Source organism: Amblyomma americanum, chromosome 1 (genome assembly GCF_052857255.1).
Source record: "Amblyomma americanum isolate KBUSLIRL-KWMA chromosome 1, ASM5285725v1, whole genome shotgun sequence".
NCBI classification, from domain to species: Eukaryota; Metazoa; Arthropoda; class Arachnida; order Ixodida; family Ixodidae; genus Amblyomma; species Amblyomma americanum.
The window spans coordinates 308618518-308646294 of NC_135497.1; the positions used below are offsets into that span (position 1 = coordinate 308618518).

At 46.6% G+C, this 27777-nt stretch overlaps 2 protein-coding genes across 18 annotated transcripts in view; one reads left to right on the forward strand and one right to left on the reverse strand.

Moving 5' to 3' along the window:
- Positions 1 to 8027, reverse strand: part of LOC144115341 (uncharacterized) — a 110764-nt gene extending 102737 nt beyond the window's left edge. For 2 of the 9 annotated variants that reach the window (XR_013311367.1, XR_013311366.1), the window contains exons 1-2: positions 7428 to 7986; positions 737 to 1158 (exon numbers count right to left, since the gene is read on the reverse strand). Coding sequence is in view for 1 of the 9 variants with exons in the window: in XM_077649683.1 (XP_077505809.1) it covers positions 737 to 1158; positions 7428 to 7533 (528 nt within the window). In the remaining 8 variants the exon portion in view is untranslated. Of the gene's footprint in view, positions 1 to 736; positions 1159 to 7427 lie in introns of all 9 variants that reach the window. The other 7 variants (XM_077649684.1, XM_077649682.1, XR_013311365.1 and 4 more) reach the window with 6 other exon arrangements.
- A 362-nt stretch (positions 8028 to 8389) lies between these two features.
- Positions 8390 to 27777, forward strand: part of LOC144115343 (uncharacterized) — a 39101-nt gene continuing 19713 nt past the window's right edge. The window contains exons 1-4 of one of the 9 annotated variants that reach the window (XM_077649694.1): positions 8390 to 8769; positions 8947 to 9019; positions 15675 to 16301; positions 23672 to 23803. In XM_077649694.1, coding sequence (XP_077505820.1) covers positions 16130 to 16301; positions 23672 to 23803 — 304 coding nt within the window. In that variant the 5' untranslated portion in view covers positions 8390 to 8769; positions 8947 to 9019; positions 15675 to 16129. Of the gene's footprint in view, positions 16302 to 23671; positions 23804 to 27777 lie in introns of all 9 variants that reach the window. The other 8 variants (XM_077649693.1, XM_077649697.1, XM_077649696.1 and 5 more) reach the window with 8 other exon arrangements.

Below are 27777 nucleotides of genomic sequence, written 5' to 3' on the forward strand. Positions count from 1 at the left end.
GCACTTTTCAGTAGCAGAAACTAAGCCCTGCATAGTCGGCTGCAACTCCAGAACGAAGCGACGGATGCCCCACAAAGGACGTCTTGCAGCCAACGGCGTCGGCCGATTCTCCGGACACCGGTGGCAATCTGATTAAACGGTGGTTCATCTCCTTTCATCTGCCAGTCCCTGAGATGTCACACAGGTCCGAGACGATTGACTAACCATGACGTCATGAGAACCAGTCGACGCCATTGGCTGGAAGTCCTCTTTCGAAAGGCACATGCCGCTTCGTTCTTGAGTTGTATTATAGCGGGGTTCGGTTCTCGTACTGCCCGTGTAAGTCGATGTTTAGGAGAGGTGAGATTTCCTCTTGCCTTGAAGCTAACAGTTTAACCTCTTTGTAACGAAGCGGTTTATAACGAAAAAACTGACATAACGAAGAAATTGTTATTGCTCGTGGAAGCTCAGGGGCTATAACGAAGCTACAGCTATAACGAAGTAATCGCCGAAACCTTCAACTTCGTTGTAAAGAGTTTTAACTGTATATGGACCGCTGGCATAAAGAGCTGCACAGCATGGTTTATAACGAAATAATAGATATAACGAAGGAATTACGATTCCCGTCGGAAGCTCGGTCAGTACTACATATAACGAAGTAACAGCCGGTAACGAACTTTCTACTTTGTTGTAACGAGCTTAAACGAGCTACATGGCATGGCTCAAAGTGAAGCCCTTTTCGGCAAACAGTACGCACCTTCACCGTGACATCGTCGCCGGGAGTGGCCTGGTCGCCAGCTTCAGGGGTTGGCTCTGTCACAGCACCGTGCGGCGTGCATGGCAGCGACTGTGGTAGGGCAGCTGCTGCCGGCTGACTGCCACTCACGGCGGCTTCGGCGGATGCAGGCCAGGGGCTGCTGGCAGCTACTTTGGCGGAACCTGCGGCGGCCCCGTAGCTGGGCCGGGAGCCGCTGGGCTGAGCGCTGGGCGCCGCGGTGTACTGAGCGCTGGACTGAGCTCTGGCCGCCGCGGCAGGGGTCGGGCCGCCGTTGACGGCGCGCGGCTGCGGGCTTGCCGCGACGCCCTGCTGCAGTGCTTGCGCGAACGAAACCCGCGACGGCCCGGCTGGCGGCGGAGCAGGAGCGGTGGCTTGGTTGCCACCGCTGGCCGAAGGCACCGCTGCGAGCCGAAAATGCCCATTTAACGTCGGCGCTTTTTTTTTCATATATATCGGGCGTAACGAATGCACCTTTCTTACCGCGGACAACACTTGCTGTCACGGAGAATGTCAGCACGTGCAGGTTGTGGGAAACGTTTCCCAAATTCCTTTCCTTTCCTCAAAATTGATGGAGTCCAGAACATCGTCAACGCCAATGATCACAATGAACGCGACGGTGGCGACTGAGTGACGTCATAGCTGTCACGTGGTTTCTCCTCGGTTCAAGGTCAAACTCGCGTACACGGCAAAGAAGCTACGGAGGGTAGTAGTAAAGCCTTCGCTTCACGGGGAGGGGACGATGAGATGGCTGCCTGGCCCTGCTGAGCTGCGATTTAGGGGCTCTCGAACACGTGGCGAGGGCTCCTTGTCACCGGTGGTACGTGTTGTAAACCGTCGTCGTCGCTTCAGATGACGCGGTTGTTGCAACGCGCGTCCTTCCTTCCAATCTTTTCTCTCATATCTCTTTTAACTCTCCTACTGTCTGCCCGTGGCAGCGATTATCTGCACGTGGCAGCGATTGTGGATCAGCTTGAGCCATTAGGCGGGCCCGTGAACTTTTCATTATTCCCTCAGACGCAACAACAACAACAAAACCCTGCCACTCATCGTTCCACACAGCGGGACGCCAAGCTATTAAGCCGGCTTGATTTCACCCGGCAGCCTCGTAGAGTGCACAGTCTTACATTGAGACAAAAGACACGCAGTCGCGATAAATAGCGACCACAATCCGGGGAAACAGACATTTGCTGAAAACTGAAAATTGGTTTTTGAGTTCCTGGGTTCGAACCCGACCGCGGCGGCTGTGTTTTTATGGAGGGAAAACGCTAAGGCGCCCGTGTGCTGTGCGATGTCAGTGCACGTTAAAGATACCCAGGTGGTCAAAATTATTCCGGAGCCCTCCAATACGGTAGCTCTTCCTTTCTTTTTTCACTCCCTTCTTTATCCCTTCCCTTACAGCACAATTCAGGTGTCCAACGATATATGAGACAAATACTGCGCCATTTCCTTTCCCCAAAAAACAATTGTTATATCTGGGTGGACACCTGAACCACGCCATAAGGGAAGGAATAAAGGAGGGGGTGAAAGAAGAAAGGAAGAAATAGGTGCCGTAGTGGAGGTCTCCGAAATAATTCTGACCACATAGGGATCTTTAACCTGCACTGACATCGCACAGCACACGGGCGCCTTTGCGTTTCGCCTCCACCGAAACGCGGCCGCCCCGATCGGGTTCGAACTCGGGTACTCCGGATCAGTAGCCGAGCGCCCTAATCACAGAGCCACCGTGGCGGGTAATGCGGATAGCTCAAGCCAAAAATGCGGCGGGAACAGTGTAAGGACGCTGAAACACGATGCCCGAAAGACGCGGGTTCGATCCCGGCCGCGGCGGTCGAATTTCGATGGAGGCGAAATTCAAGAGGCCCGTGTTCTGTGCGATGTCAGCGCACGTTAAATAACCCCCAGGTGGTCGAAATTTCCGGAGCCGTTCAATACGGCGTCCCTCATAGCCTAAGTCGCTTTGGGACTTTAAACCCAAATAAACCGTAAAGGAATCGTAAATGCGCTGAAGGGATTGGGGTGCGGAGGGGTTGCTGTGCACCAAGAAGAACGGGCTAAAACGAGACAGCAGTGCTCGAAACGTGCCGTGAATCAAGGCACTGACCAAGCGGAAGAGCGTTCCACAGCACCCGCCCCGTGTCAGGTCAGCAGCATGGCCGGCCGGACCACACAGGCGCACGGGCGACGCGTTCAGAAGCGCGTGCTCGAGGAGCGGCGAGACGCACAGCACGGATGCGCAGGGCGAAAGTTTGGCAAGGCATTCACGGCAGGAATGTGCCGCCGGTCACAAATGCGCGGATTGTCGGACCCCCTTTTATTGGTCCTCACAGAAAAAAAAAGTACATGACGTGAAGCGAAGCGATCCTTTGTATTGCATTATTCGTTTCGGTTAGGTATTTCACGTAACCTGTTAGCGCTGACGTTCGCAGCATCCCTGGAATTCAGTAATTGTGTCCATTTCGCATACATTCAGTCGTATAGCAATACTACCGCTAGATCGTATATTCCCGAGACTGCAGCATCAATGCAAAACGTTGGTGGTACTAACAAAAGAGACACGAATATTAATGATATCGAAAGAGTGCATTGTCCAGAAGCTTGCGCAAGCCGAAAGCTTCGCCATTTCACCAAGCGTGCGCGCTTTGTTCGAACAAGGCAAGGCTTTTTACAGCCCAAAGCAGAGCGCCCATTACCGGCGTTGCATAAGGCGACACTACGAAGCACGAGGACCGGAGACGCGCAAAGGGTCGCGCCAGCCCAAAGCTCGAGCCACGTACGAAGTCCAAAGGCCACTTTACATGCAAGCGAAAACGCTAGCGATTACTGCCGCCGCGGCGCACAAAGCCGTTTCGAGCCGTGGCGGCGGGTCAAGCGGCCAAAGTGAAGAGGTTCCAAAAATTTGCAAATTTTTCGCTGCAACGCGCCGCTCAATCGCTATATTCCCTCAATCGCTTGCACGAGAACCAACCTTAACACTATTTAAAGGCTGTCGAGGTCGCTTCGGCTCAACCAAACCAGGTTTTTTTTTCAAGTCACGGTCACTCACGCTCACATAAAAACGACGGTGCATAATAGAGAAGCAAACCGGCTGCCCAAGCTCATGTATTTATTGCATCCTTCTCGCAAAAATATAATGCTTTAGAACACAATCATCATAGCCTACTAGGTTAGGCCTAAAGCAGCCACCAAGTGATGTCAGATGAACGAAGAGAGCATCCAAACCGGACTGGGCGAAGGCCACACAACTGAAAGGAAATTCGCTACGCACCTGGACGCCTCCCAGCTGAGTCGCATTTTTTCTTGCCTTCTAGAATTCCTTTCTTCATCTAGCACACCTAGCTGGCAATCACATCAACAGACTACACTGCTTGCCGAGCCCCTAGAGAATGGGAGAAAGGCTGCGCTGTTGCTCTTTTATAGTGGCCTTGTCCGTTCTACGATTGGCTCATATGCGACGCGTGGTCAGTCGTCATTGGCTGCGCTTGGAGACGTCATGCGCGTGCCGGCGCTTCAAAGTGCCTACAAGAACGCATAAAAAAAACGTATAGAACCAAATGGAATTGTCGTATGATACCGCGTTACTGCTGCTCCTTATGGGAAAGCAAAGGCCCAACGCGTCTCGAGCACGTGCGCTGTGGAACTCGAATACTACAAGTGGAGCGTAACTCCAGCCAACGCTGACCCTACGGACACTTTGCCTGTTCTTAATAATACACTGGTTACGCGGCCGCAGAAGGAAAAATCGCGGAGGCACAGTTTGCCAGGGCCACGTGGATATTCTCTCGCGCCGACCGCAACACCGTTTCCGCAAGGGATAGCCCCCCCCCCCCCCCCAAATCTACAGCTGAAAACACCCACCACACCTGCGATCAAAAGAAAAACCAAAATGGGACAGCGTGGCATTCGAAGCTAGGGATGATGCGTAGAATTGAATCTGAACAGTGTCGCATCAACTGCGAGGCATTCGAACAAACGCACAGGTGAAAGTGGCTTACTGTAGGTTTCACCAGCCGGGGGACGGGAGACCTCTCGGGAGCGGACGCCCCGGACGAGGCGCCTTGCTCGCACGCGGAGATGACAAACTTTTATCGCGGGCTAAGTTGCACGTATCCCGCCCCTCACCCCGACCTGGACAGGGCGCAAGCCACGGCACTCAGACGCCCACTAACAAAGGCCATTCCTAGCCCCTACCGATTATGTGAACGGTGAATATGACACTGCATGCCCGCACTGCGGTGACGGGACGCATTCCACCCAAGACAATATTTTATGGGAATGCACTAGCAAAGCCTCTCCGGCGACACTCTTGCCAGCTCCCTCAGCGGAGGAATGGAAGAAAAAGCTCTTGGCCAGTTCAAGAAAAAACAAGGCAGCTGGCACTCAACATGCGAGTTCAAGAGGTCGCCTTCGACTGGAAGCCACACTGCCTCGCCCCAGCACCAACTAATCCCTTCCATTTTGTGGCAATAAAATTTGTAACCACCACCTTATTCTACTCGAACCCGACCGCGGCGGCTGCGTTTTTATCGAGGAAAAACGCTAAGACGCCCGTGTGCTGTGCGATGTCAGTGCACGTTAAAGATCCCCAGGTGGTCGAAATTATTCCGGAGCCCCCCACTACGGCACCTCTCTCTTCCTTTCTCCTTTCACTCCCTCCTTTACCCTTCCCTTACGGCGCGGTTAAGGTGTCCAACGATGTATGAGACAGATACTGCGCCATTTCCATTCCCCCCAAAAACCAATTAAAAAATTAAAATTATTCTACTCGGCGCAAATTTCCCTGAATTTGACAGCGAGGAGTAAAGACAGATTGCAGTCACACGTGGCCATCGTATAGGGGGGGGTACTGCAATAACTTCGAACACACAGGGTTCTTTAAAGAACTTCGCGCATACATCAAAACGGGGCCGTCGTCCAGGATTGGGTCCCACGTGCTGTGGCTAAGGCACCGGATGCCTAATTAGTAAGGAACGCGCGGCGCCTGCCTTACTCGAGTGCTGTGGCACGTGCTGTACGTTGCTCGCTTGCGAACGCCGCACCACTCACTATGCAAATAGCGCTCCACCAGAACACTGAAAATTGGTTTTGGGGGAAGGAAATGGCCCCGCCGCGGTGGCTCAGTGGTTAGGGCGCTCGACTACTGATCCGGAGTTCCCGGGTTCGAACCCGACCGCGGCGGCTGCGTTTTTATGGAGGAAAAACGCTAAGGCGCCCGTGTGCTGTGCGATGTCAGTGCACGTTAAAGATCCCAGGTGGTCGAAATTATTCCGGAGCCCTCCACTACGGCACCTCATTCTTCCTTTCTTCTTTCACTCCCTCCCTTATCCCTTCCCTTACGGCGCGGTTCAGGTGTCCAACGATATATGAGACAGATACTGCGCCATTTCCTTTCTCCAAAAACCAATTATCAATTATTATTATTAAGGAAATGGCACAGTATCTGTCTCACGGCCGCGTTTCGACGGAGGTGTGTTTAAAATTTTATAGTGACTCTCACTTCTCTCAAGAGCAATTCAAATATTCTCTCGTATTTCGATAAATTCTTAACCCCGCCCAGCTAGCTCCGGAGCTTTTCACCGCAGGGACATAAGCGAGTGGCGCTTTTATGCAGTGCTATGCTGATCAACACTACAGCCAAGGCTCAAGACAACAGAATTCCCGATCAAACTTTTTTGCAAGAAAAGATGTCTGGACCAGGATATCTTGTGAATATCGCGTACTGACGTTCGGCAGTGGAAAATCGAATGGATGTCGTGAGGATATCCGCAAATGATATTAGATATTATGGTCATTTGTGGACATCGTCTGAATATCAGTGGTTGTCTGGGTGCATGGCGCACAATTGACGGAAGCCGGAGACGTCGCGGTAACCTGCCTGGGGAGTCATTGGCCCGCAGGGGGCACACCCCTCGTATCTAATGTTCTTAGAACCTTGCGAAGCGCGCGTCTGTTACAATCTTCCTGCAGAGCATTGCGAGAGATGTTTCGATCGGGTGAAACAGATCTTTGAAGGCTCAGCCTGCGATGTTTCTGGTCATTTTTTCCGACGAGCTTTCACCGAACGGTACCCCCTTGAATAACGTTGACAAATTTCAAATAAACCCATGCCCCTCTTCTCTACTCTTTCCGCAAGAAACACAACTATATAGGTTCCTGTGTGATGCACACGCGCACAGAGACTTTGGGAGTAACACAGGTGTCCTGACTGGCCGGATTTCTCCAAATGACAAGAACGTGCGTTGACGAAATGACAACTGGAACAAGGGGCCCAGAGTATCAGACATGGCGAGCGACTTGTGAATGTTAAAAGAAAAAAAAATACTGCGCTTGAAGGCACAGACACGTGCGCCCTTACAAAGAAAAATGGCATGTGTCGGTGCGATGAAGGCGGCGGAAATCGTTTCTTACTGTAGTTTCAAGAATTTTCGGGCAAGAGATTTCTTGTTGTACATCTTCGCAACTGCGTTCTTGTCTGAAGGATAGCGGCCACAGGGAAGCATTACTGCATATTATCTGCAAGAAGTTAATTAAAACATTGCTATATGTCAGATGCTTGCAAGGTTTGTTAGCAACGGTTTAATTAACTTCTTGCATTAATATGCAGTAGTGCTTCCCTGTGGCCGCTTTCCCCGTTCTCACACGTCAGGATAGGCACACTCGAGATTTTACTCACACTGTTTGTAGAGCAAGCATGTGTCCAGTGGCCTTTGAAGATGCGTCCGGTCTTTGAGTATGATATCGACGGACTTCTTGAAACCCTGTAACACTCTTCGGAGCATCTGACGTCAAGTAAAAGAGTCCACCCTGACTTGGCGGGCAGTCAAACTGTCTACAGTAGCATTTCCTTGGCTGGAAATGCAAGCTACAAACTGCGGAATAATTTTATGTTGTTCTTGGCTGCCAGTTCTTTCTTCGAATTACCTTGTGCCGTCTTTCCCGGGCTTCTACGTCAGCAGGAATTTCATGGAACGAAACGCAGGGCTTCTGGTTTCGCTGACTGGACATGAAAAACGGAATGCAACAGCAATGCATTTTCGCTCGCCACTCCCTCCAGAAACTGCTGTCATCGACGCGTCACTTGTCAAACGGTAACACTAGACACATTTCACAAACAATATCAGACACAGCGCACCACAAGCCCTAGTTTTTGCTGCAACGGCAGTCACAACAAAATTCTGCGCTGCCTGTGTGTCATCTGCTAGAGGGTCATTTGACAGCGCCGCCATACGGCGGACACGCGCTCTACTGCGGGCAGAAAAACCCCTGACGCTTCAGGCATGTTCTTCAGGCGGCATTGGATAGAGACTGCCGCGATGGTGTGCGCGAGGTCTCGCTACCTAGCTGAAGATAAGCATGCAGTGAAGAACGTTCACTAACGTTCTTATTTTAACAGCACGAATTCACTGAAGAGCAGCGCACACTACATATTGACCACATCGAGCAGACGGCGTACACATGGCGATGATGATATGCTGAAACAATGTATCCAATAACATAGCAAGACAACAAGAGTAAAGTTTTATACAAAAAGTTAGACGACATAAACTACCGATATGATTTCGCGAGCTCCTGTTCTTGCGTGAGGGTCGTGCGTAAGCAAAGCATCTGAAAATTTCATCCAACAGAATCCAACCTCAATCGCCTCAATCCAACAGGGCGACTTCCACGGCAGCCATAGAGATTCTGATTATTGACGGCAGCGTTTGCGGCCTGCAGTGTTTCGGCGATTCCTGGAGGATGGTAATGGTTTGCGTGGATGCTGTTTCTGCACAGAACGCTGCCGAATTCCCGATGCAACACTTTCTTTACAGGTGACCGTAGATAAGTGTGTTTTATTGTCTTGAATTCAGTGCATTGTCTGTGTAGTGCAGCGCCCGTCTTCGGAGCATTTTCACAGGGTGCATACAGCAGTAAACGCATGTAGTTATCTGCGAAGCGGTTCGATAGGCTAATTTATTAGGGACTGAAGGAAGCGTTTGCAACGTACGCGTCATGACTCATGACTAAGTACAGAGGTGAGCATGCGTCTGTACAACGCTAAAGCGGGGTGCCGCGGTACATAACATGCAATCTTGGCGCAGCTGCTCTGTGGAGGGCACTTCGTTTGTGTTTTACAATTCCAGTACCTGTGCTGCTGCGCTTGACCGCAATTATTTCCTCTGGAAACTGCTACTTGCTTTGAAATTTTTCAGCTTTTGCACCGCCTTCCACATCTCGAACAAACTGGACCAGCCTGCTCACGTCTGAAAGTACGACATGAGGAAGGTGCGTTTACGACAAAAGGAGCCAGGATAACGTAGAATGGGCCGCTTTGTACCATTGTTCAACTTGAAGAATTTGAATATGTGTGGAAAGAATATTCCCTGTGACTGCAAGGCGCACCTTTACCATTTGCAGAATATATACACGTCTGAGTCAAAAAGAGCATACAGGCTTTCATGGTTACATGAACGAAAACACAAGAAATATGGTACTAAATCTGCCATTTTTAAATATAGTTGTATTTTTCAAAAATCAACGAAAAAGCATATCCATAATTTTTGTTCAAGTTACTCGAACGGGTCTCCAGGAGATGGAAAATAATGCGTAACATGTCACATTATTGTTGTGAAGTGACATGGAAGCTCACAGCTCTCACTTCTGAAGCATAGGAAATTTCTGCAAAATGAAGTTTTGAAAGCAGTGAATATGCCATCCGTTGCTCAAATGTTTCCTGAGTGTCAAATGACATTTCCTGTAACCTTGGTGGACAGTCCAAATGTGAAATATTTTTCAGAATACAAATCCAGAGTTATGACCGCCAAAAAAATATGACAGAAAACGAAACCGTGCACATAAGACTCCATTAGAAGACACAGACCTTTACATGAGTGATTTGTCCTTTCAAACAACTGGTGTAATAATTGCACCTGATTTGTATGCATGAGCACTTTCGAAATTTTGATTTTCTTCTCTTTTTCATAGCTGACAGTTAACACGTGTTGTGTGACATTAACTAACAAAGATTTGTTGCATTTTCTCTTGCTGCATAGGCAGGTATGCTTGAAAGTAATTTAATATGGTTTCATTTCTTTCAGTGTGGTTGCATACATTTAGGCTAGAGTCAAAACTTTATTGGCATCTGTCATACCTTATGCACGCAGCTACATACTCCATGAGTGCTCCTGTTACCGTTTGCAAGTCTTTCCGTTCTTTTTTTCTCCTGCAAGTTTTGAATATTATTTGCAGGTGTGGGACCACTTCTATGTTTTTTAGCCTTCCTCGAGAGATAGATGCGAAACCATTTCTTGTTTGAAATGTATTTTCTCTTCCCACTCCTGCGTGGGTCTAAATAATTTAAGGCCTGCAGCAATGTGAAACGAGTAAAGTAAATAAAACTTGAGATGCTGAGAATATCTTAGTCGTGATGTCTACACCCAGGTTCTTAAGGGATGCGTGGTGTTTTACAAATCCCTCTGTACTGTTCCAGGAGTTTTTCTCATGTGCTGTAGCAGAGAGCAGCTATGGTGTGCATGCGCAATTCTTGTGCACAGTGCATACAGTTTATAGCTATTCTTCAAATTACTTTTGGTTCCTGCCACTTACACGCGACGTGATTTTGGAGAGGAAGCTCTTGGTTTGGTCATGAATCTTGCCTATGCGAAGGATGCATGTAGTGCATCATGGGTCGTGCTATCTCTGATGACAGCAAAAATTTGCATTGAATTTTTTTGCAGTGAAAACACAGGTGGATATAGATGCCTGCTTTTTGAGCCAGTGAGACGATTGTACCTCATTGTGAATTATTGCAGTCCAGCATTCTGGAAAGCCAAAGGGCAACACGAGGCTTGCTTTTCGCATTGTTTTGCGTCATGCATAGCACAGGCTTCAACCTTGGAGATATATTTGTGGGAAATTGAATAGGTGATCAACCTGCACAGGTCTTGCACAAAGGCAGCCGACTGTGCAACCTTTTTGACAGTCTTCATCTTCTCATACCGCATACATGACCTTAATTTTTTTAGATGCTCCCAAGGTTGTGATGATAAACCGTATTTCTTTGGGCACTAGTTGCAGTCACCCAACCAGAATCTTGCTGGTGGGGAGCTGCATGGACATATTTTAATGCCATCAAGTATGTAGGCATCACCATCATCAGCCTTACTGCACCCATTGCAGGACAAAGGACTCTCCTCTATCTTTCCGATTAACCCTGTCCCTGTGTGCAGGCATCCCCTCTTAAACTATGCAGTGCGGAATCACGCAACATAGCATTGGTGCATTAAAGGCACAAACATGCTTCTTGCTGAGGTGCAAGCAAAACCCACCTCTGACGAAGAGACTCAATCTTCAAAACCCCCTTGGTAATGTCGGGATTATGCTTTGAATGAATGATATGGTTCTCTCACTGAACGCATCAATAAACCTCACTTCTGTGGATGTGCATAACATCTTTTTGTTCAAACTCTGTATACAGCAGCCGTACTCATCCTTGGTATAGTAGCCCAGAGCTGTTTGTAGCTCATCTGGGCTTAATATGGACCTTAATATGGGTTCATGGGCGACCATACATGGTGCTCGTCGCACCAACTTTTGAGATTTATAAATTATATACTTCATCTGATTAGGAAGGACAGCCTGAACTTTTCAAAGCTTGGGTAGCACTGGCAACAGAGTTAAAAGGGAGAGACGTTGCTGAAAGGACTGCGCCAAATTCTAATCCTGATTCATGTTGGCCACTCTGTGCAATCCATACATCTGTGTGCTCGGACACATTGCAAACATCACTGCCAGCAGTGAGAGAATTTAAATTCTTTTTTGTTGTGAATTATTTTCCACCGTCTTAAGCTTTCTGTTCACAGAACATTTCCCACGTCACAGATCTGTCGGCTGTGAAGCATCAGAAGGGTCACCTAACTGATCAAACTCTTCATTCTCAGGGATACTTTCATCGGCTCTTTCACCAGTGGGTGCATCACTAGCTGATAGCATTTGCCTAAACTCTCTAGAACAGTTCCGACACAGATGGTAATGACTACGGACTGGACCTGTACCTGGTTGAAAAATGTCAATATCAATCAGTTCAATATATTGAACTGGATAATCTTTTTGGAACAGAATGCTCTCGTCTATCTTAGCATAGTATGTGCAGACAACTCTATTGCCACTGCACTGCAAAGCAATGGAACCTCTTTGCCAGCTGCAAAAAGCTGAAAAAAGCACTACATTCATGCGTAACGGCTTCAAAGAAAACTTGTAGACAAAGCGGGGCCTGCAGTTCTCACCGCCATCTGTGTCAAGACTGGGTGCATGTGAATGGCTTAGATGATGTTTGAGCATAAAGTTCACATCTGCAATGCGGAGATTTGAGTGTGCAGTCTATGACTGAAAAATGCATAGACGCAACACGTTCACTCTTTGCAGGCAAATTTTGTTAGTTTCATATGCTACTGCAGTTGAAACATGAAAATTAGTTTGCTCAAATAGTGGCTGTGTGCACTCATTTATCACATATATCGTTGCATAGACCAACACTGCACTCACAGACATAAATAGCGCTCCCCAGAGTTGGCCGGCTATGAGCAGTTGTCGCACGCATGCAGTTGTAATTCCGACAGGGCCTGGACACTCCCATGCAAACTTGTTCACTTTTTGTTGTATATTTTTGTAAATGTGTATAGTGTATAAACAAACTCCTCCGTCTCCTTTCTAGCTATTGCTCCCTCTGTACTTCTCCTTGCTATCCTCTCCCTGCACATCTAATTTCCACTGCGGCTTGGGTGCTCAGCATATCACGTAGCAATTACCATGGCTGATATCTTTTCCTGCCTTTTTGTATTTTTTTTTAATAATAAACCACTGCTACTGCTAGGTGGTATGGGGGTATCAGCGATGCCATAGTATGCTATGGTGCACGTTTCATTCATTATCCCAATTACAAACTGCTTTCCATTCCCACTGTAGGCTATGTAGTGTGTACAACTTTATTTGCGAGCAAATAAGAATAATAAAGAATATGGCAGCACACCTGACTCGGTGAGAAGCTCCTCCAATTTGTAGCAGCACCTAGCTGGTTGACCACCTAAGGCATTGTGCGGTTATGTCCGAAATCCTAACGCATGTTTATTGAGCCATCTTAAATTGAATTTGGCATTTTGTATTTTTTTCTAGCTTAAACCAAAAAGTCCAACCCCTATTTTCAAAATAACCGAGGAATTTAAAAAGTGTTAAATATTTAGGCTGTTTGATGTCTCATAGGATTACCTGACCTTATTTAGACCACAGAATGAAATGGTACAGCCAATGGAAAATGTTATAGCATGGAATCTGAGTGGTTGGGCCACGAGACAAAAGCAGAAATTGAAGTTCATCCATAAAAAGCCGAGCAGTGCAAAAATCAAATAAGCAAAAAGAAATACATAAAAAGCAACAGGCTAACCATGGGCGTATACACATTACATGCTTAGGCATGTGGAACGAGTCCTTTCTGTCCAATCGCCTTCGTGCCTGAATCACTTTATTTGGTTGTTATAAATTGATCCTTATTTCCTGCTTTCAACTTGCTGCTGCACTAACTTAAGCAGCTCTGAAAGCAGCAAGTGTTCCTTAAAAACAGCAAAATGTTACCATAGCTGATGTCCAGAAGACAGAGGGCCATACATCACATGGTCTACATCATGACTACCGCGGAAGCCAGGACACTTCTTAATAAGGGTTGATATGGTTGTAAACATTGCCGCTGTTCTTACATGCAATTAAAAACTGTCTCTGGCAAAGTAACAGCCGTTGCAAACTATGCTATATTAGTAGACTAAGCTTGACAAGGATTTGGAGCCTAAGTCTGCACCACGATGTCTACAAGGTCATGGAGTATTGCCCAAAAATGTACAACAGCACTACTTAGTCTGACGATGCCACTGCTCTCCTGGCTGCAGCACTTTGCTGAGTGAAGCTCGTGTGCAGTAGCCAGCAGGCTATGAAGTACACCTCTAAAACGCTGAATTTTCTTGGTTGAACTGAATTTCACAAAATTAGTTTAGTATACTATTATTGCTTCTATTTGCAGTTTAAATTGAGGAGTGCAACCTCTAAATGCTTAGAAGAGCCATACAAGAGCTACCATAAAATGTGGAAGCATCTATCATAAAAAAACCTTTCTGCATGCATTCATTTCATATGCCTTGCGCCTTGCATGGGGCGGCTCTACACAGCAGTACACTACATCATGGCAGTAACCAAAACCCACACTAAACAAGTTGCATGCACGTACCATGACCAAGGGGTCTAATGCGGAAGGAATAAGAGCGTGTTCACAAGAGCAATATCAAAAAAAGGATTCAAGAAATAACCACTTGGCGTGAGACCACCTAGACACTGGGAGCATGAGCTGCATCTGAAATGTGTGCTGGCGCTCTACCTTTCAGCATGCCACAGATGACGAGAGGAAACGGTAAACCACTCATAACTGAAGCTTGTGGCTGCGGTTCTTGCTAATGAAAAGCCTTGAAGCAATTTTTTTTCTGTTCCTCAAGCACATATCTGTATATCATTTTTTTAATGCATCCACAGTGTCCCAGTAGAACAGCTTGCAGTGTTCTAATTGGGTGCAAGTGCCAAGTGGTCGGTTGGGTTGTATTAAGCATCCTTAACTACTGGCTACCCGCAAAAACTTGTCTTTACGTAGCCGCTGTTCCAAACATGGTTACATTGTGCTCCTGGCAGATAGTAAGTACTAACTGTTGGCAATGGCAATGTGTCCCCAACACTTGTATTGAATCTCAGCAAGCCATGTTTGCAACTCATTCTTCGCCCTCTTTTATTCCTGCTTCTTGTTCTCTCTTTATACATCACGTACTAATTCTGCGCATTCTTGAATTTCCACTTCCAAAAATTCACACCAGAATGGATGAGAGGTGCAATTTTATTGCTGAAAATAAAAAGCAGCAACAATTTTATGAATGAGTCTTTCATAGTTTCACGTGTGCAGTGCAGTATCGTTTTTATATGAGGGCATGTGAAGGATGTTGCAGTTCAGTAACATTACTGTTTTCTGAGCAGTAAGATTTTAGTTGGGTTTTTCTCTTCAGTAAGGTTGAAAAAAGGTACAAAATTTTTCAGCGCACACAGAAAAGTAGCTAACAAATAAAAATGTCAGAATACGCATGCCCCATAGCATCCTTGATTTGTGTTATGCACTACTCAGCCGTGCGTCCCAATACAACATTCTGAATACCTCTTCTGATATGCTGTGAATAAGAGCCATTTGTCATCTAACTTGTAGATTTTCGGAATTCAGAAGAACCAAGGACAATCACGGCTAACTTACCTTTATGAAACGAGGGAGTCGGTAGCTGTCTGACACACATGTCAATCATTTTCATGCTGGCCGCTGAACCAAGCGATGCCTTAGTTGCGCCCGCTGCATTGCCTGGCAGCGAAGGTATCTCGCATGTGTATAATGTGAAACGTTTTCTTTACTCAACGCACGTTTTCCTACAGTGCCTACCACTGGCCGTTGAAGGAAAAAGTGGCTAGGTTTCAGCCTCATCATTTTGGTGCGGCCCCTGCGGTTCTGCGCTTTTCCGCCACTATGATGTCGCCCTCCGCTGAAGCGAACGACGCCGTGGTTCCACCTGTTTCATTTTTCTACGGTCTTGCTGTTGGTTTTCTGCCGCTGCACTGTTTGTCCAAGCTGTGTTGTGGCCCTCGCGACTTTTCCGTCTCCCTTCCTTTGCGGGCACTCGCGCCTGCTCGCACGTCAAATCTCCGCCACCTTTCCATCTAACTAGTCACGTGACCAAACTCAACGTATCAGCCTAGGTTTATACATTTATTACATTTTTTTGTGCATGTAAAATGTCTCTGAAGAAAGTTTCTTATAGCAAGCATTTACTTTAATGCTTACTTGCAAATTGCAGCGGAAGTGACGTGTACATTACAGAGAGCCAGTGAGCAGTGGCCTGGCTGGGTTTGCGCTGAAAAAGAAATGCTACCAGGAGCCCACAAGCAGCCAATGCACATGTGAAATCTTCCTGACGGTGCCAGATGGCACCAGGTACCCGGTAGGCTATGCGCGGTCCTGCAGAATCTGGGCCAATCAGCGCATGCTCTCATGCGGTGGGTGGGCTTCTGGTACTTTGGTAACATTAACAGGGTACATGGTACGCTAACGGTGTCTCGATGGCCACAGAAACCGTTCGTGTAACAGCGCTCACTGGCCTTACAGTGGATGGACTGGTCGCTTCGAATGCCTTCGAAATGCCTATGTGACAGAACTGTCAGATTAGAACACAAGATACTGGCCCGTTTCCGGACACTTAAAATTAACGCCACATTTTTTTGTGTCTGTTGTTTCACATGAGTACAGTGGTGAAAAAATTTGGCGTGAGCGTTTAGATGGTTGAACCATTGCGTTGCGCAGGTGCGCCGATGTGGAGAGTTCTTCGTGGTAGACGGCCACCCACAAGAGCACAACCACTGGATGAACAACGTCAACTACTCGCCCAGCAAGCGCCGACAAAACATCGTGGCCTTGCTCTTCAATGGAGACATCTATCACCGAAAGAAGGTAAAGAGAAGCTAATCCTGCACTCCTTAGCTGGTAGATTGTAATCAGTTGATAGCGTGTGCAAGCTACGAACATGCCGGATTCATCATCATCGTCAGCCTGACTACACTCGCTGCAGGGCAGAGGCTTCTGCCATGTTTCTCCAATTAATCCTATCCTTTGCCAGCTGCGCTTACCCTATGCCTGCAAGCTTTTCAACCTCACCCGCCCACATAACCTTCTGCCGTCCACTACTATGCTTGCCTTCTCTTGGAATCAACTCCGTTACCCTTAAGGACCGGCAGTTATCTTGCCTTCGCATTACATGCCCTGCCCAAGCCCATTTCTTCCTCTTGACTTCGACTAGGATGTCATTAATGCGCGTTTGTTCCCTCACCCACTCTGCCCACTTTCGGTCTCTTAACGTTACACTTATCATTTTTCTTTCCATGGCTCGCTGCGTTGTCGTTAACTTAAGCTGAACCGTTTTCGTTAGCCGCCACGTGTCTGTCCCGTAGATGAGTACTGCTTAGATACAGCTGTTGTGCACTTTTCTCTTCAGGGATATTGGTTAACTGCCATTCACAGTATGAGAGAACCTGCCATATGCGCTCCACCCCATTTGTATCCTTCTAGTTATTCCCCTCTCGTGATCCGGATCAGCTGTCACTACCTGTCCTATGTGGACGTATTCTTTTACCACTTCCAGCACCTCGCTGCCAATTGTGAACTGCTGTTCTCCTGCTAGGCTGTTAGGCTTTTGAACATTACTTTGGTTTTCTGCATGTTAATTTTTCGACCCGCCGTTCTGCTCAGCCTGTCAAACTCATTGATCATGATTTGCAGTTCAGCTCCAGAGTGATTGGCTAGGCAAGGTCATCAGCGAATCGCAGATTATTTAGGTATTCTCCATGAACTCTTGTCCCCAACAGTTCATTCATTCATTCATTTTCATTTATTCATAATCTTGCCATACAAATTATCAAAACACTGTCGGAACCCATAGCCAGAGGCTAGTGTGGGGTTCTGAAAAAAATACATAATGGCAATGACACAGCACTTGTGTAAAATGAAAAGCAGAAAATCAATGGCGAATGACCAAAATACCACATACAATGAGAAGAAAACAAAATAATGTGCATTTTACAGCAGAATGAGTAAAGATCTATCAAGAACAACACTGTAGTGGAAATACAAACCGAAAACGACTACCACAGAGGTCAAATAAGGCTCATAAAATATGTTCCTAATGATTTATTTGTTTCATGGGACTGCTTTATTTCTGGGGGTAAAGGATCCAAAACCTTGGCTCCTGAAAACTGCACCAACTTTTTGCTGCAGATGTTATTATTCGGTGGCAGATTAAAGTTACTATGTGTAAGGTATCTTGTCAGTCGAGAAGGAGAGCGATCGCAACAGGGGTTACTATGTGTGAGGTATCTTGTCAGTAGAGAAGGAGAGCGATCGCAACAGGGAGGCATTGAAAGGTTGATTATATTTTACTATGTTGTTTACACACACCGCTGTCTTTAAAGTCCGCAAGAGGTCAAAAGGAAGGATATTGATTAACTGAAAAGTGGTGTACTTGGCTCGGTATACTTGCTTTGTGTTGCAATTCGGATAGCCCGTTTTTGTAATCGCTGGATAGGATCAAGGTAAGTGTTGTATGTCAACCTCCATGATTCTAAACAGTATATTAAATGACTGTTAATAAGGGCAAAATAAAGAGTACGCAGTGTATGTGTATCAAAAACAATCGCGGGCCTGCAATAAGGCATAACAGACAGAAGCCAACTTAGAACAGACGGCGCTAACCTGATTTTTCCAGTGAAGGTGTTCATCTAGAATGACACCAAGATACTTAAGTGAGTGTGTTCGTTCAAGTGAGTGGTCGTTAATGAAAATGTTAATTTGGTTGCTGCCAATGACTTTTGCTCATGAGCTAAATTCTATATATATGGTTTTGCTTGAATTAATTGTTAGCTTGTTATTAAAAACCACCTTGAAACTTTTTTCAGTTCAGCATTTGTTTTTGCTTATAAATCCTCATGGTTGTCAGCTGTAACTATGATCGCAGTGACATCTGCATACATTAAAGTATCAGAGCAACTTAGGGCCTTCGGCAAATCGTACAAGTATAACAAAAACAACATTAGCCCTAAAACGAATCCTTGAGGAACTCCGGTCTGTAAATATTGAAGTGATGTTGTAATGTTATTAATAACTACAGCTTGTTGACGGTTTTCGATGTAACTAGAAAATAAGCTGTAGACTTCACCGCTGAATCCATAATGGTTTAATTTGTGGACCATAATAGTGTGATTCATGGTATCAGATGCTTTCTTTAAATCAACAAATACAATGGCGGCCAGTTTGTTTTCATGTAATGCTGTGTTAATTGAGTCAAGCTTAGGACAGCAGATGCCGTTGAATGATGTTTTCGAAATCCATGTTGCTGTTGACAGAGTAAGTTATGCTTTTCTAAGAATTTGCAAATATTGTTGGCTAGAATGTTTTCGTAAATATTATTAATAGCACTTAGGACAGAAATGGGTCTGTAGCTTGACTGATTGGATCGGTCTCCATCTTTCTATACTGGGACAACTTTGGCAATCTTTAGTGCAGATGGGTACTTTGCACATTTTAATCAATGATTAAAATGTTTGCATAGGATGGGTACCGAGATATCACTATTTTCCTTAAATATACGTGGGTAAATTCCATCCAGTCCAGCAGATTTATTGCCTGTTAAGCTGAGAATAATGGATGTAATTTTTTCGGGTTCTATTTCAAACATTCCAAAAGTATTGAGAGCTGGATTGGATGCAGCATTTTGTTGTTGTGATTCATGGAGTTGAGCAGCTAAAGACGGGCCGATATTGGTGAAAAAGGAATTAAATCTTTCTGTAGTATCTATTCTCTCCTGGAGAGCACGGCGCAAACTGGCTTTGCCAGCGACTTCATTTATTATTTTCCAGACTTTATGCAAATTGCCGGAAGCCTGTTCAACGAGACGCGTATAATATTCTTTTTTCAGGCCCTCATCATTGTCACGGATCTGTTGCACAGGCTCTTAAATTGGTTTAGATAGTAAACATTATCTTTGTGTTGGGGGCTTCCATTTGCGGTACAATGAATGTTTTTCTTTTAAAACGGCGAGGATTGGCTCAGTCATCCAAGGGCATAGTGGTGCTACATAAGAGTGTACACTAATATTTCTGCTGCAGTTAGTAACCATTCACGAAAGCGTGTCTATTAGGTTATTAAACTCTGTATCGACGTCGTCATGCTATATTACACTGGGGTCGACGGCCAGTAAATTTTCACGCAGAAGGGCGTAATCTATTTTAGATAGGTACTTCTTGCTCTCACGCTCTGGTTGTATATCAATGTCAACAGCAACAAAAAGTGGGAGGTGATCGGAGATGGGTTCGCTGTAAAAAACCCCAGCGCATATCCCATTCGGTATATTTGTTAATGCATGATCAATAATAGATGAAGAGTAGGTAGTTACACGCGTGGATATGTTAATCATGTTTCAGAAATTGTACGATGTTAACAGGTTCACGTAATCCTTGTGGCATTCAGTACTTGTATCAATATTGAAATCGCCAACAATATTTATGCGTTTTAAGTGTGTAGCAAGCGTTTCAAAAATTCCTTCAAGTTTATCAAGAAAGGGCGAAAGGCGTGAATTTGGTGGACAATAAGTAACTCCAACAGTGAATGACCAGGGCAGTTTTATGGACAGTGTTTCTATGTCTGTATTACTAAGGGTGACTGGTGCCAAAAACGAGAAAGGCAAAATATTTTTTAGAAAAAAGCCAACACCACCACCACGGTTTTTTGACTCTCTCGGATCAGATAGCATAACATAGCTGGGAAGCATAACGTTCTCATCTTTTCTGCAGCCAGGTTTCTGTAAGTGCTACAATATCAAAAGATTGGGAATATCTCGTCAAATAAGCCACTAGAAGGTTTGGGTTCTTCCTTACACTGCAGATATTAGAGTAAAATATTGATGTATTTTTGTCTCTGCTTAACAGGTCATCTTCTTCTATGGCCAAAGGCATTGTAAGAGCAAACAGGTACAAAAACACAAGGCATTGGTAATAAGACAATTTTTTCCAGGTCATCTTCACAAGTTATGTGCATTACTTTCGAGCTTTCCGTTTTTCTCATCAAGATTTTGCCTTCAGACACCCATGCGAACTTCCAGCCTCTGTCACGCTTTACTCCAATAGCTTTGCCGAGCAAAACCTTTTTTTCCAGACACAAATGTTTGTTGACAAAAACGGGATCGTTCTCTGGGAAGCCAAGCACGGAAGTATTTAGCCTGTTCTTTTTCGCAGCTTGCAAGATTCTGTCATGTGGGGACCTTGACTTAAACTTAACAATTACATTGGAAGGTCCCTTCAACTTCGTTGGAACACGGTGTATCACGTCAATTTTCTCAGGAGAAAGCTCAACCTGTAGGTAGGAAGATACCTGTGTCATCATGCTACCAAGGTTCTCATTATCAGTTTCAGGGATTCCGTTCAATTCGATGTTATTCCTTCTGCTGTATTGCTTCACGTCAACCAATTGTGCCCTTAGCTCTTTCACTTCGTTCGTCAGCTTCTTGTTTACTTGCTGAATTTTCTGATTATTCTTTACTTCTGTGAGTTCAAGCCTAATAGTTTTAACTTCTGTTCTGAAGTCCTCAAAGGCAGTGTTCATGAAACCCATTGGTTCCTTCACTGCTGCTATTTCAGTCTGTACAGCATCGCTAGATGAGCTCAACTTGTTTGCTGTGACCTTGATTTCACTCACGGCCTCCATAAATTTTGAAGTCATCTCCATTAGAAGCTTAGTAACTTCTTTTATGCTTTTAGGAGCCTCATCTGCGAGTGTCTTGGCAAAGTTGTCAAGTTGCGTAGCCTCGTCGTCCCCCATTTTAACCAGTTTTCGACCAACGCGTCACAGACAACAAGAAAGAGGTACCAGAGCAGTGCAGCAACCGCAAAATGCAATGAAATAAACTTTCACACGAACGTGTGTGTGCCCACCCGCATGAGTACAGCAATACGGTTAGCAGTCGCATAGACGGCTGCCAGAACTGCTCTGATGTGTCCGTGGTTGTCGCTGGCTCCTTTTATCGGGTTGCTGGAGGGGCGTCGTAAGCCTTCCGTGCAGGCGCGAAATTCCTGGTTGATTGCTTGCATACAGATCACTCCACAGCCACATTCCTGAATGCAGCGTTGGTGCTGCATTGGGTAAGATAGTCGTGCGCCGTTCGATGGAACTGTGTCAAAATGCCTGCATGACAGTTAGCAGTCGCATAGACGGCTGCCAGAACTGCTCTGATGTGTCCGTGGTTGTCGCTGGCTGCTTTTATCGGGTTGCTGGAGGGGCGTCGTAAGCCTTCAGTGCAGGCGCGAAATTCCTGGTTGATTGCATGCACAGATCACTCTGCAGCTATGTTCTAGAATCCAGCGTTGGTGCTGCGTTGGGTAAGATGGTCCTGTGCCGGTTGATGGAACCATGTCAAAATGCCTGCATGAGTACAGCAATACGGTTAGCAGTCGCACAGACGGTTGCCAGCTCTGCTCTGATGATTCTCAATTCCTGCCTTGGAATACCTCCTGCAAACAGGCGGGGAATACTTTGGCGAGATCATGTCTTCCTTCCTTATTGGCATTTTCTTGCGGTAACATTAGGCAATGCGCAATTAAAGCTTGCCTTTATATCAAAGCTGAAGTCGCCTCTCACACCTCTAACAGTATTGCCGCTTTTTAAATGATTTTATATGTCTTGCTATGAGGACACTTCTACATGCCACGAAACAACGAGAGAATTGGCACTAAAAGCTATAGCTGCGAAATCGCATTCTGAGCCTCTTTGCACAGGTGCTCATCTATCAATACACGTCATGATCCAGCACTGCTGTTATCTTCATGATATTTATTAATATTAATAACAATTGTAATCATCGACATCATCGCTTTGTCTGTTTCCCGGAAAAGCTGCTCCCGGTAGCTCGCGGCGTGTGCCAAAGGCGGGGTACTTGTTTCTCTTCTCCTCTCCGTGTCTCCTCCCTTGGTTGTGTTTGGCACGAGCTTATAAGGAATGTTGCAGACATGCACCACGCACTAGGTATGCAAGAGACTACACTTGGTTCCTTTAGGCGGGGCTAAGACATCGGCGCTCGAGCCGAATAAGGCGAACACTAGGTTTGAACAGTATTTAATCTAAACGGAAAATTGCAGCAGAAACCGGCATGGGCGCGAGAAAGCGGCGGAGAGGTAATGGTGGCGATGTGGTGCCGATACCAGTACAGCCTTTGTCCATAATTTAGAGCACATGGGGTCTGCTTTTAATCTCTGTACAGGGGCTTTTGTAGCGTCCGTGGAAGTCCGAATTTTCAGAAGAGTGAGTTCTAGAATTACTATTCTTTTTACGAGGCCTGTTGATTTATAACAATCCACACTTCATGCATCAAAAGACAGCTTCCTTAGCTGTAAACAGTGCACAGAGGGTATACCTTATGTCTGAAATTTGCATCATTGCAGCTAGATCGAATTGACACCATTTACGCTCCACGTTTTTGTGTGTCGACAGCAGCCGCTTGAGAAGCCGCCGCGGTGGCTTAGTGGTTATGGGGCTCGGCTGCTGGCCCGAAAGACGCAAGTGCAATCCTGGCCGCGGCGGTCGAATTTTGATGCAAGCGAAATTCTAGAGGCCCGTTTACTGTGCAATGTCAGTGCACGTTAAAGAATCCCAGGCGGTCGAAATTTCCGGAGCCCTTCACTACGGCGTCCCTCATAGCCTGAGTCGCTTTGGGACGTTAAACCCCCATAAACCAAACCAGCAGCCACTTGAAAGATGACTGGTGCGAGCGTTACCAGGACATATGCCCTAAGGTGTCCAGGATTTTTGAGGTTCCCAGATATTGTGGCGCTCCAATTTTCAATACTTCTTTTTCCGTCAAATCTTCACAGTGTAGACGCAGGTGCCCGCGATTAAAACGGCTTGCCTCCATTCGTAATCTCCTCTCCTCAGGGAACCCCTTACCGTGCTGCTGTCGACTTCGTTGCGGAAAGTGTAATGTGCGCTCGTGTCCTTTAAAGCATTGTGTCTTGCATGGCAATATATGCACAAAGGTGTGTTCCTTGCGAGCAATGCTGCATTTGCTTCGATATTCAATAGAGGCTCCCGCTCGCAGTCTACCCTGCTTCACTGCAGCAGCGTCGCTTCACTGTTGACTGAGAAGCTGTAGCTGCCAGGAAGCATTGGCACGGCTTATTATTAGGGCCGCATTCGGCGCATTTTTATTTGTAATGTTAGAAAATACTTAATCTCTTGTGTAACATTTATCAATGCCATTCCTTTTCTTTTGATTTTGTTGGCAGAAATGGCCGTCGAAGAATGCTATCGCTGGAAGCCTGCATACTTCTCGGACGAAACATGGTGTAAACTCCCGGATGACATCAAGAAGTGCTACGGGAACGTCCACAAAGATAGATCAATAAAGGAAAGGAAAGGTAAGTTTGTACTCGTTTTAAAAGTTATAAGATGCTAATTATAATTTCGCATCGCTGTAGAGCTGTATCATCATAGTAAGATTTGTAAAATCAGGTGTGCAGTGCAAGCATCATTTTTATTGTGCGGTTGCTGAATAGCGTAGAATTTCTAGCACGCCAAAACAGAAACAGGAGAACAGTTGGCTGCGTTTATACTTCTTGAAATGCGTGCTTTTTGGTTTTGTATGCTTTTGCCGACAGGAAGCCTGGTTGTGGCACTCGGCTTGGAGATGCTCTGTGACCAGGCATTGTATGCTCCGAAAACTTCTTATGCCATAAAAGAGTGCGATGAGATCTGTCGACTTGAGTTGCAGACGCTAGCTGTGGCTCGGTGGCTCGGCATCTTTTCTGCTAAGGTTCTAAAAAGGAGGAAACATTTCTCCGTCATCACTTCTGCCAGCCAGGAGTAGCGGTGCAGTAGGAAGCTCTGGGGAAGGCCCGAAGCGGAGGCAGGAGCAAGAGGGGAACTGGAGTATTCGACTTGCTCGAAACGGGAGTAATAGAGTGACTTCTCCGCTTAAGCTGTGGTCCCGCGTTCGTACCTCGGACCAAGACGAATTTTTCTTTAACAGCGAAGTTTCTGAGGAAGCTGTATAGCTTTCCTTTGTAGTCGTATGGCTACGCATGGGTAAATGCCAGTGAGTAATGTACTCTTATTACAGATATACTCCACCTTGGGGTTTCCCCTAAACATCTGAGCAGGTATATGTGTACATTATTAATCGCTCTATGCTGGAAGTTTCGAATCGGAAGCATGCGTAGCGAACACGTCTATAACTGGCGCCTCCAGCGCTGGTGCGGATTTTGTGGTTTGGAACATCAGTATTTTCGCGACTGCGACATCCAAAGCTATCATTCTGCCTTGGTGCGTCCTTCCTAGTGACACTCACTCGTCACAGAATTCTTAGTAATTAGGAAACTGGCACCGCCGAATGGACCTTGTAGGTGTCACCACTTCGTGCACTTTTGAGTGCGCTCCCAGATACCCTTAGAGCGTGTGGGGGTAGCGGCCTCAGTCGCAGAGGAGATGCCCTCGACTTGGCGTGGCAAACTCAGCAGGAGACCAGCTACCAAGTGACAAGGGGTTAGTCGTTTGGTGCCGAGCTTTCGCCGGTCGCAAGCTAGAGAATGAGTCGGAGCCAAAGGTTCACAAAACAAAAGAAGGTTTATACAGCAAAGAGACGATACAAAGGATTGCACTATCACTCGTACGCGCACATACAAAGTGATTCTCAAATACCATGCAACGCGTGCAAAGTAACACCTGAGAGAGATAACAATTCATCAAAATCTTTGCTCCTAAAGTTCACTAACACATAGAGAGACAAATAGTGAAAACACAATTTGATCACCGGGCACTGCGACAGTCCGACGACTTGAGGAGCACGATGGGGCTGATCCGCAGACTGGCGCACGTTGTCTCGCTGGTCCGGGCTGGGCGAGTGGTGCTCTCCCGGGAGTCGAGCGGGCGCGCTTCTCGGAAGCTTGAACAGCGGCTCGGGCTAGAAAACGGCGGTTGCAGCCCCTCATTTATAGGTGCGGACCGCGTCTGTTTGTTCTTCGCGCCAAGGCAGGCGCGCACATACATGCAGCTTTAACCGCACAAACTCCTTCTCCTTCTTGCGCCGGGCGTGTGACCCCATTGGTCGAGCGTGGAAACCACCTTCTAGAACAATCTAGGTCATTCGCGGCACGCTGAGGCATTGGTGCCGGAGCGAGGGGGGGGGGGGGGGGGGGAGGGGGGGGGTATCCTTTGGTGCGAAAGGTTACCCCCTTTCCGTCGACAACAAGCAAAAACTTCTCCAACATTCGAGAAGAATCGACGCCGCGCGTGTCTATGTTTACTTTGGTGCCCCGACGGCGAGCTGAGTGAAAAGCACCGCGTGCTGCTGGGGGTTCTTCCCCGCTGTTTTTTTGTTTTACTTTACCGCGCATGGGCGTGATTGCTTAGGCGCTGCGCCGGTTTGTTTCGAGCATGCGCCGAAATTTGTGACAGTAGGCAATGTGGTAAAAAATTAGGGGGACACTTAAGCTATGCCTCAAGGGTGTGACGCCAAAGCGTTAATGGTTATATGCTCCAGTATTTCGTAATTAAGTCCTCTTTCTTATCACACATACTCATTAGCATACTTAAAGCAAGCACACCAGAACACGTGAAACACAAGGAGACAGTCGAAGTCTTTCCTTAACCAAGTCGAACGAAAGTGCCTCTTTGGCCTAGGGATAGCGTATCTGACTTGCAACCCATGGGTCATGGCTTTGATTTCCAGTATATTGTAGAAGTTTATTTAAAGCGTAATTAATTTACATTCTTACGTGTTATGATGACATTTCATGCGTGCTAAGACCTCAAAGTCAAATATAAATAGGGTTTTTGGTCGTTTTCATTCCAGAGGTGAACGTGTGACCTTCAGAATTCTGTGGACCAATTCTTAATTAGTGTGAAAACGCATGCGGCTTTTCTTCTGAACGTCTGCTCTGCATTGTCGCGTTATCTCTGATTTCCTTTGTTTCTACATTTGTCTCAGTGCCATTCAAAGTAACTTCGTGGTGTACAAACAGCGAGCCATTTGGCAAGTATAGCATAAAATGATGTGCTTATGAAGAGAAGGATATGAAGGAGAGCTAACAACAGGCAGTCTCTCCGCCTTAAAGACAGAAATGCGTTCATATTCAGTTTAGAAAGAAAGGAGCGTAACTCTCCGTCCAAAGTCGCTTGAAGAGAGAACTCACCTTTTGGGGCTGACTTAGCAACATCATTTTTGACTGGATGGGGTGCGAGAGGCGCTAATCTCAGCTTCGTGGTGTACGGTGATGGAAGGCAGCCTGCGGATTTGTTTACGTTGCCTGGTGTGTTTGCATACTCCAAGGCTCTTGAATATATCGCACCAGTGGGGTTGGCCTTTTAGTTAGCGACTCTCGAATTCTCAAAATCGGCTGGTTGATCCAAGTTGTCGGAATGCTCCACGAGAGCACAGTGAAAGAAATTCTGCATTAGTGCATGTCAGCAGAGGCTTGAATCTCCCGAGGTTTTAAAATTACGTGTGACAAACCTGCATTTCCTGCTCTTGTAACAGGCGCCCCGGCATTTCACTGCTGCCTTTGACATAAGGAACAGTGATGCGGCTTGGTTTGGAGGCCTGTATAGTTTGCTCTCTTTTCAGCATGCAGTTAAGGCGTCAGACACCCGTAGTCATAAGTTCATGTGGTCGTTGCGGCAGAGATCATCCAAGATGCTTTTTTTTCTAGCTTTGGTTCCATTTCTGAGTAGCAATTTTTTCTTAGCTTTCCTCAGCGGGATGAGGCCATGGTTTCTTTGCATGTTGTCGAATATTTTGATCGCAATTTTAGAAATCGCCCTGAATAAGTGGGTTTGCTTTAAACAGGGAATGCCAATTATGGTCCTGTTCACTGCAATTGCCTGTCAACAAAACAATCTGTTGCTTGCCCCATATCGCAGAGTGAACTTTGTGTCTGGTTTGTATAAGTTGTGGAGTTGATTTGGGGAGATGTATACGTTGTCCCCACTCAATCACGGCTGACACGGTTCAAAGCCGCCCGGACCCCACCTCGTGATCGGGTACGCTACCGAGCGCACGCCAACCACGGCGGGCCTTGCTCTGAGGGAACAAAGGAACGACACATTGGCTGACACAAACAGGCATTTATTGCTACAGCAACAATAACACCAGCTAGCAACAAGATATGCTAATGAATTGAGGTCGTCCGACTCACCAGCAAGGTTCCGAGCGAATGTTTGCTCGCGCTAGGGCAAGGGACACTCCGTACCCCTGAATGGGACGAGTACGGGAGCCAGTCTCCCCGCCGCTTCCTCGCCCCACCGGGGAAGAGCGGAGCCGTGAGCAACACGTCCGCTCGTGCCGACGATCCCAGCCGAAGAGCCCCGTGCCCCCTCTCCCGCGCGCGGGCTTCAA